The sequence below is a fragment of the Rhincodon typus genome, chromosome 1 (genome assembly GCF_021869965.1).
Source record: "Rhincodon typus isolate 14 chromosome 1, sRhiTyp1.1, whole genome shotgun sequence".
Classification (NCBI taxonomy): domain Eukaryota; kingdom Metazoa; phylum Chordata; class Chondrichthyes; order Orectolobiformes; family Rhincodontidae; genus Rhincodon; species Rhincodon typus.
In genome coordinates, this window is record NC_063332.1 from 137,855,946 (window position 1) to 137,866,757 (window position 10,812).

The 10,812-nt window shown below is 42.6% G+C and overlaps 1 protein-coding gene across 1 annotated transcript in view; it reads left to right on the plus strand.

The window, feature by feature from the left end:
- Positions 1-5,336: 5,336 nt before the first annotated feature.
- Positions 5,337-10,812, plus strand: part of LOC109933930 (E3 ubiquitin-protein ligase MARCHF1-like) — a 34,964-nt gene continuing 29,488 nt past the window's right edge. The window contains exons 1-2 of the mRNA XM_048607734.1: positions 5,337-5,342; positions 7,294-7,346. Coding sequence (XP_048463691.1) covers positions 5,337-5,342; positions 7,294-7,346 — 59 coding nt within the window. The remainder of the gene's footprint in view (positions 5,343-7,293; positions 7,347-10,812) is intronic.

Sequence of the window (10,812 nt, forward strand, 5' to 3'; positions counted from 1 at the left end):
AGTTTCTTCAACCACTTGTCCACACCTGCTTGTGTCTCCTAATTTTTATTTTAATTCCTCTACCTCTTGTTGTGATTTATTTTCTTTGAAATGCCATTCACCAAATAGCCTTCCACATGTGTGGCTTCCAAGTAGACAAGTAGATTTGGTTTCCTGGAGGGAATCCTCACCATTCAAAATAGTTTGAACCCATGACTCATTGAGTGGAATCTTCTTTTCCAGATAAACTTTAATTGCTCCTTCCTCTACCAAGCCTGGTTATTTGTTTATCTTCAACCCTCCTGACTCACTGATCCATAATCTGGAGGTTTTTGCTCCCACTTTCCCTGGTTTGACGGGTTTACTCTGGATATCAATAACCCAAGGCAATTCTAATAACGGAATATATTGAATGTTCTTTACTGAAACAACATAAACTTCAAAAAATAATGCAAAGATTTTACCCATACAATGCTTACAATCACAAGTCAACCCTTTTACACGGACCTGTCTGAAGATCTGACCAGAATTCGTGATCAGCTTCCTCCATCTCAACTTCTAGTCGTTGATCAATCGACTTTCCGAACCAACTAAACTTTTGGTGTGAGGTAACTTGTTCTGTACTGTTTCCATACAAAAAAGCTGTACATTCAAAGTCCTAACACATCAAGTCTTCTGCAAATGATCAGGTCAACACTAACAAACATCACAAACGTGTCATATTTTCCATGTCGGTTGAACCGATGAACTCATTCAGATTTGAAAAGAAGCTTATCTCTTGCCTTTAATGAACATTGATATAAATTTAGCTTACGCTCGATGTTCACCACTTTTATGCCATCTGATCAAATGTATGACATTTACACAGCACAATTCTATGACAATCACAAATTCAGCTAAACATAATTCACATTATCACATCTGATTGACTGTGTCTGCCTTAAACAAAACTTTTATCTTTTCCAGAGTTACTTTGACAGTTCAGTCCAGTACTGCTAAGATCAATGCTGGATGTCAACAAACATGCACATTCTTCCAGCTAAATACAAACATTTAAAAAAAACCCATGACCATTCTAATCGTTATGTTTTGTATACTTTCTCCTTATAGAACATAGAACATAGAACAGGACAGCACAGTACAGGTCCTTCAGCCCACGATGTTGTGCTGAACGTTTACCCTAAACCTAAGGTCTATCTAACCTCCACCCCTACCTTATGCTATCATCCATATGCCTATCTAATAGCCGCTTAAATGCCCCGAATGAGGCCAACTCCACTACCCTCTCCAGCAATGCATTCCAGGCCCCTAAGTCTGAGTAAAGAACCTACCTTTGATGTCTCCCCTATATCTACCTCCATTCACTTTGAAGCTATGCCCCTCATAATAGCTACCTCCACCCGAGGAAAAAGTCTCTGGCTATGCACTCTATCTATACCTCTGATCATTTTGAACACCTCTATCAAGTCACCTGTCATCCTTCGTCGTTCTGAAGAGAAAAGCCCTAGCTCTCTCAACCTTTCCTCGTAAGACCTTCCATCCATTCCAGGCAACATCCTGGTAAATCTCCTCTGCACCTTTTCCAACGCTTCCACATCTTTCCTGTAATGAGGTGACCAGAACTGGACACAATACTCCAGATGTGGCCGAACCAGGGTTTTGTATAGCTGGAGCACAACTTCACTGCTCTTGAACTCAATCCCTCTATTAATGAAAGCTAACACATCAAATGCCTTGTTAACAACTCTATCCACCTGGGTGGCAGCTTTCAGGGAATGGTGGACGTGAACCCCAAGATCCCTCTGCTCCTCCACACTGCCAAGAATCTTTCTGTTAACCCTGTATTCTGCTTTCAAGTTTGTCCTTCCAAAATGAATCACCTCACACTTTTCAGGGTTAGACTCCATCTGCCACTTCTCAGCCCAGCTCTGCATCCTATCAATGTCTCTTTGTAGCCGAGAACAGCCCTCCGCACTATCCACAACTCGACCCACCTTCGTATCGTCCGCGAACTTACTAATCCACCCTTCCATTCCTGCACCCAAATCATTTACAAAAATCACAAATAAAAGAGAACCCAGAACAGATCCTTGTGGTACACCACTCGTAACTGAGCACCATGTTGAATATTTTCTGTCCACGGCTGCCCTTTATCTTCTCAGGGTCAGCCAATTCTGAATCCAATCTGCCACATTTCCCCCTATCCCATGCCTCCTCACTTTCTGCATGAGCCTACCATGAGGAACCTTATCAAACACATTACTTAAATCCATGTGTACCACATCCACTGCTTTACCTTCATCCACGTGTTTGGTCATCTCTTCAAAGAATTCAATAAGGTTTGTGAGGCATGATCTATCTCTCACAAATCCATGCTGACTATCACGAATCAAACTGTGCCTATCCAAGTGATCATAAATCCTATCTCTCAGAGCCCTTTCCAATAATTTGCCCACCACTGAATTAAGACTAACTGGCCTGTAATTTCCGGGGTTATCCCTGTTCCCTTTTTTGAACAAGGGAATGGCGTTTGCCACTCTCCAATCTTCCGGCACTATACCCTTGGACAGTGAGGACAAAAAGATCATCACCAAAGGCGCTGCGATCTCTTCCCTTGCTTCCCATAGAATCCTTGGATAATTCCCATCAGGCCCGGGGGACTTATCTATCTTCAAGTTCCTCAAAATTCCCAGTACATCTTCCTTACTAACATCGACCTCCTCTAGCCTACCAGCCTGTTTCACACTGTCCTCTCCTACAACTAGGTCCCTCTCAGTTGTGAATACCGAAGAAAAGTATTCATTAAGGACAACTCCTATCTCTTTAGGCTCCGTGCACAAATTCCCTTGACAATCCTTGATCGACCCTACCCTTTCTCTGGTCATTCTCTTATTCCTCACATACGTGTGAAAAGCCTTGGGGTTTTCCTTAATCCTATCTGCCAAGGTTTTCTCATGCCCTCTTATAGCTCTCCTAAGCCCTTTCTTCAGTTCCTTCCTGGCTAACTTGTATCCCTCTGGAGCCTTTTGTGCTCCTTGTTTCCTAAACCTTATACAAGCATCCTTCTTCCTCTTAACTAGTCATTCGACCTCTTTTGAGAACCAAGGCTCCCTCACTCGCTCGCATCTTCCCTGCCTGCTAGGGACAAACATATCGATCACACGCAGTATGCATTCCTTAAACAATCTCCACATTTCTATACTGGGTCTTCCCTGACAGCATTTGTTCTCATTTTATGTTACCCAGTTCTTGCCTAACAGAATTATAATTACAATTCCCCCAATTATAAACCTTACCCTGCTGTATGTACCTATCCTTTTCCATGACTATTGTAAAAGTAACAGAGTTATGATCGCTACCGCCAAAATGCTTTCCTACCACTTGGCCCGGTTCATTGCCAAGCACCAAATCCAAAGTGGCCTCTCCTCATGTTGGTCTACCTACATACTGTGTCAGGAATCCTTCCTGAACACACTGGACAAAATCCGCTCCATCTAAACTATTACAACTAAAAAGTTTCCAATCAATATTTGGAAAGGTGAAGTCACCCATGACTACAACCCTGTGACTTCTGCACCTTTCCAGTATCTGTCTCCCAATCCGCTTCTCCACTTCTCTGCAACTATTAGGGGGTCTGTAAAAAAACCCCAACAAAGTGACTGCTCCTTTCTTGTTCCTGACCTCAACCCAAACTGACTCTGTAGACATATCATTCTCGAACTGCCTTTGAGTAGCTGCTATACGAGCCCTGACTAGCAAGGCCACTCCCCCGCCTCTTTTACCACCGTCCCTATTTCTTTTAAAGCATCTAAATCCTGGAACTTCCAACAACCATTCCTGTCCCTGAGTTACCCAAGTTTCTGTAATGGCCACAACATTGCAGTTCCAAGTACTGACCCATGCTCTTAGTTCATCCACCTTTTTCCTGAAACTTCTAGCATTGAAGTATACACACTTCAAACCATCCCTGTGTTCACAATTACGCTCCATTGACCGCATTTCTTTATTAACAACCTCACTCCCCGTTGTGTCTGTTGGAAAGGCTGAATACCTCATCCTCTGAATTACAAATCTGGTTCCCCACCCCCTACCAATCTAGTTTAAACCATCCCGTATAGCTGAAGCAAACCTCCCTCCCAGGATATTTGTGCCCTTCTGGTTCAGATGCAACCCATCCTTCCTGTACAGGTCCCACCTTCCCCAGAATGATTTATTTTATATAAGGGTCAGTGTTACTGCACTCCTCCCCCAGCATCTTTCTCTGCCCCCATTCTTCGTAGGAGCTTTCATAAGCACTAAAACAGAACCCTTGTGACCGCACCGGTCATCAAACATCCCTACATTCATTCCAATTCCAATTCTAATCCCATTTTTTCAGCACTCTGGCAATGACGTGCGCTCTCTACTTCCCTAAACTCGACGGAAGTCTGCGACTGAAGTGACTGCAAGCAGCAGAACCTCCGCTCGCTCTTACCCTCCCACCTCCCCAACAAATCTCCTTATCATTTCATTATGATTTAATTTTGGATAATCCAACAAATTTTAGTTTAACATCGACCCTTCTGTGTCATTACATTGTCAATTGATTCCAAGATTTGCCTGGCTGCACAGCAGCCTCTTAAAGATGGCACAGACAAAAGAGACAGATATCTGCTAAGTTGTGAGTTGTTATGTAATGGCATTAATGGTTAAGATGGGGCTAGAACCAAGCAAGATGGATACCATGAGGGCAGGTAGGTAGTTGCTGAGGTAGGTTTTGTAAGATAAAGTGGGAAATCTAACTAGAATACACAGGGAAAAGGATTAAAAGTGAGTTTCAAAGCTTGTGCGTTTTGTGCATGCTGTCGAGCTTGGTATTCGTTTGTACTAGCCTGTGTTCAAGTATGCTGTGAAACTTACAGCTGAAGAACCATCCTGTAGTCATCCATGCACACACCATGGAGGGAGAATACTTCTACTTCTGGCCAGTTCAAACAAAAATAGGACAAAAGAATTTAGATTAAAGTGTAACACCAATGGAGATGGATTATCATCCCAAGCGCAGTTTATGGTTGGAAGGTAAGTATGAACAATTTGCACAACAACAAATTGTTTAACCATTCTTAAAAACAAGACATTCTTCCTTAAAGACAAAGGAGAATAAAAGAGATACCCAATGAGCAAGCAAGTAGACATCTGCCAAAACTGCACACTCGGCAGAGAGTGCAAATTAGAAATTCAAATAGAAATATTAAGGTATCATCAAGCGTTTCAAGGATATGCAATGAGATCAGATCATTTCTTTTATTCATTCATTGGATGTGGGTGTTACTGGCTGCAACAACGTTTGTTTTCCGTCCCTCATTTTCCTTGAGAAGATGGCGGTAAACTGCCATTTTGAACTGCTGCCTCGACAACCAGCAAACATCACAAACGTGTCAAATTTTCCATGTTGGTTTCACCAATGAACTCATTAAGATTTGAAAAGAAGCATATCTCTTGGCTTTAATGAACATTGACAAAAACTTGATGCAGATGCATCCACAATGCCTTTAGGGAAGGAGTTCCAGGATTTTGACCCAGTGACACAGGAGAAACAGCAATGTATTTCCAAGTCAGAATGGTGAATTATTTGGAAGGGAACTGGCAGATGGTGGTGTTCCCATGTATGTGTTGCCCATGTCCTTCTTGGTGGAAGTAAGAATGGATTTGAAAAGTGCTGTCTAAGGATCTTTGGCAAGTTTCTGCAGTGTATGCTGCAGATAGTGCACACTGCTGCTGCTGAAATTCGATGGTGGAGTGAGTGGATGTTTGTGGATGTGATGCCAATCAAACCGGTTGCTTTATCCTGGTTGATGTCAAGCTGATTGAGTGTTGTTGCAGCTGCATTCAATCAGGCAAGTGGATAGCATTCTACGATACTCATGACTTGTGCCTTGTAGATAGTTGTCAGGCTTTGGTAAGGCAGGAGGTGACTTACTTTTTTAGGACTTGTGTGGGACAAATATTACTTGCTAATTGTCATCCCAAACCTGGATATTATCCAATCTTACTGTATTTGGCATGAACTGCCTCAGTATTTGAGGAATCATGAATATTGAACATCATCAATAAATATTCATCTCTGATCTTATTTTGAAGGAAAGGTCATTGATGAAGCAGCTGAACATAATTAATCCCTGAGGAACTCTGGCAGAGATGTCCTGGAGCTGAAATGGTTGACTCTCAACAACTATAATCATCTTCCTTTATGCCACATATGACTCTAACTAGCAGACTCTCTGGTGGATCCCTTGCTGCCTTTTCATTTGTATTTTTATTTTTATCATGTTTGGTTTGCAGCTGTGAACTGAGAGCTAAGAGCAGAAGGAGACCTTTGGACTGTAAGCAATGGCTTATATTTTTTTTAAAAATGAAAAAAACAAACTGATATATGCTTATGAGGCCAGGCCTGAAAGTTACTTGCGGTTTGATTCTTGTTCAAAGAACACGCTAGACATTTTGTCGACAAACATGCAATATGCTCAAACAGGGTGTAACATTGTGTAATGTATGATAGCATGAGCATGACTATGACAGACTGTTGCTTGACCAATTGTGAGACAAATCAATGGAAGTGAAGGGAGCAGATTGATAGAGGCCCTAGACCTGTACAGAAAGAGCAGGGGAAGCTTAAGCAAGCAATTTGAGAGCCAAGAGTGGGCATGAAAGCAATGGCAGGAAAAATTAAGGAGAATTTCAAGATATTCTATAAGGATATTAAGGGGAAGAGGACAACCAAGAAAAGTATAGGGTTCATTAGGGATCAAGGGAGCAATCTATGTGTGGAGCCAGAGGACATTGGTTAGGTGTTAAATGAGTACATCACTTCTGCTTTTACTCATAGGAAAAGGAGGCTGTAGTACAGAATTTGGGAGAAAGTCTGTGAGGTTCTCGGGCAGAATGAAGTAGAGAGTGAGGAAGTGTTGGAAGCTTTGGCAGACTTAAAAGTGGACAAATCCACAGGTCCAGATGAATTGTGTCCAAGGCTGCTGTGGGATGCAAGGAAGAAATCACAGAGGAGCTGACTGAAATTTTTAATTCCTCTGTTGCCACAGGAGATGTGTCAGATGACTAAAGGACAGCTAATGTAGTTCCACTTTTCAAGAAGGGTATTATAGATAAGGCAGTCAGTCTTACATCAGTGCTAGGTAAACTATTGGAAAAAATTCTGCAGGAGAGAATTAATCTCCACTTGGAGAGGTAAAGTTTGACCAGGGATAGCCAGTATAACTTTGTTAGAGGGAGGTCATGCCTAACAAATTTGCTAGTTAATATAATTTATATGGGTTTCAGCAAGGTTCCACATGGAAGCCTGATAAATATGATAAAACTAAGTGGGATCCAGGGTAACTTGGCAAGTTGGATCCAAAATTGGCTTTGTGGTAGGAGACATGATTGAAGTGTATATGATTATGATAGGCATGGACAAGGTGGATAGAAAAGAGGCGTTCTCATTAGTTTAAGATGAAATAACCAGGGAAGACACTTCTAAGGTAGGAGTCAGGAGATTTAGAGGGGATTTGAGGAAACATTTTTTTTCACTCAGAGGGCAGTGGAATTCAGAATGTACTGCCTTGGAGAGCAGTAAATGTATGCGGATAAACAATTGAAATGTCATAAGATTCAAGGCTATGGGCCAATTGCTGAAAAGCAGGACTAATGAAGATAGATGTGAGCAACTCAGTGAGTTGAAGGGTCCCACCTGTGCTATAGGACTCTGACAACTCTACCTCAATAATAGCACTAGTCTCCAGAAGTTATTAAGGATGACTTTGCAGGATTGTTAGGGCTATGTTTGCTGTCATCATTTCTGGTGCCTTAGTCAATGCTAGATGGTCTGTTTGGTTCCTTTTATTTAAGACTTTCTGGCAATTGGTGGATCAATGGTTAGCACTGCCGCTTCACAGTGCCAGAGACAGGGTTCAATTCAAGCCTTGGGTGACTGTCTGACAGCAGTCTCCCCATTTCTTCCAGGTGCTCTGACTTTCCGATGTGCAGATTAGGTGAATTGGCTGTGCCAAATTGCTCTGAAATGTCTATTAATGTGCATGTCAGGTGGGTTAGCCATGATAAAGTGTAGGGTTACAGGCATAGGGTGGGAGGCTCAGTCTGGATGGGATGTACAGACTCAATGGGCCAAATGGCCTTTTTCTGTGCTATCGCAATTCTATGAGTTGAAACAACTGAACGGCTTTGCTTTGCTGTTTCAGGTGGTGGTTAAGAGTCAACCACATTGTTGTGGTCTGGAGTTGTATGTAGGTTAGACCAGGTAAAGAACAACAGTTTTTCTTCCCCTAATTGACATTGGTGAACCAGAAAGCTTTTTATGACAATTGACAATGGCTTCATGGTCATCATTAAACTTTTACTTCTAGAGTTTTATTGCATTCAAAATTAACCATCTGCCAACCCAGTTCCCAAGAACATTACCTGACTCTTTAGATTACCAGTCCACTGACAATACCACTATGACATTCCCTCCATGCCAATCATATTAAAACATTATTGATTATGGTGCTACATTGAAAAGGACCAGAAGCCACCACAGATATTGATCACCACAGATATGGGACACCAATAATGCATGAAGAGAGTGAGGAAGAACATTTTAACAATGGTGATTGGGCAGTGAAATTGAATGACCACAATCAATAACAAAACAACCAAGTCGTCAACAAGTGCAACTGAGAATAAAGTGCACCTCTCCACATGGGTAAAGGATTACCAGATCAGGACAACGTTTCAAACCTTGTAAGCATTAAATTGAACACTGAAACAGTAGTCTTGTAAACTCTGTTTTAACTATTTGTTCAGTTATTGAATTGACAACACATGGCTATGTACAACCATATATGTCTGTTTGGGTTAAGATTTTATCTTTTGAGAAAAAAAGGGATGCTGTGCTATGTCACAAATTCAGCATGTCAGTGTATCTTGAACTGACATGCTCATGATATAACTTCCTCATCATAGCATGAGATTTCAATGATATAAAGATCTCAGACTCTCACCTAACTTTGATCTCTTGGTGTGGAGGTGCTGGTGTTGGACTGGGGAGGACAAAGTCAGAAATCACACGATACCAGGTTATAGGCCAACAGGTTTGTTTGAAAGCACACGCTTTCAAAGCCTCATTTCTTCTTCAGGTGTTAGTGAGAAAGGTGGAATCAGGCAGAGAATTTATAAGTAAAATATCAAAGTGTCACACCACTGATGTGGATGTATTAAATAAACCTAAGATGCTGTTAAATTTTGAATCAGTCAGAAGGTTTAGTTGATTAATATGTGTATGTAAATCCCTAAATTTCTTTCAAGTCACTGCCCCGAGAGAAGTAAAGGTTTTATTAGTGTAAAGAAGAGGTGACATTTTAGGTCAAACAATGCACGCTAGGTGTGAGGTTATAACTCACTCAGGGATAGTAAGAACTGCCGATGCTGGAGTCAGAGGTAACATAGTGTGGAGCTGGAGGAACACAGCAGGCCAGGCAGCATCAGAGGAGCAGGAAAGTTGACGTTTTGGTTCAGGACCCTTCCTCAGAAATGCACACACTGAGATCCTCTCTCATAAACACACTGTCTCTCAAGCACGCACACACACACACAAACTTTCACACGGATCATCTCTCGTACACACTGTCCCTCAAACACACATGCGTGAGCGTGTGCGCACACACACACACATACTCTCCCACACACACACACACACACACACACACACACACACACTCTCACACACTCTTTCCCATTCACACATACAACACACATACACACTCTCGGACAGATCCTCTCTCATACACACACTGTCCCTCAGGCACACACACACATACACACACACACACACACAGAGACACACTCTTGGACAGATCCTCTGTCACATACACACTGTCTCTCAGGCACACACACACACACACACTCTCTTTCCCCTTCAGTCATACACACAACACAGACACACACATACACACTCTCGGACAGATCCTCTCTCACATACACACTGTCTCTCAGGCACACACACACACACACACACACACACACATAGACACACACACACACTCTCGGACAGATCCTCTCTCATACACACACTGTCTCTCAGGCACACACACACACACACTCTCCCACACATACACAGACACACACACGCACACACTCTCTCTCACATGCACACAAACACACACTCTCTCTCCCTCTCTCACACACATACACACACACACTCTTTCCCCTTCTCTCTCTCTGTCTCTCTCTCTCACACACACACACACACACACACACAGTCTTTCCCCTTCACAAACACACATACACACAGACACACACATACACACTCTTGGACAGATCCTCTCTCATACACGCACCGTCTCTCAGGCACACACAGACACACACACACACACACACACTCTCAGATAGATCCTCTGTCATACACACACTGTCTCAGGCACACACACACAATCTCTCCCTCTCAAACCAGACACTCTGTCTCTCTCACACACACATGCACACATACACATACACAAACACACACACAGTCACACAAACACAGATCCTCTCTCATACACTGTCTCTCAAGAGCACACACACATACACACGCATGAACACACATCTGTCTCCCTTCCTCACACATACGCACATGCACTTTCTCTCTCTCTCTCTCTCTCTCACACACACACACACACACGCACACACACTCTCGGACAGATCCTCTCTCATACACACAGTGTCTCTCAGGTGCACGCACACACACTCTCTCCCTCTCACACACACACACACAGTCACACAAACACAGATCGTCTCTCATACACACACTGTCTCTCAAGCGCGCGC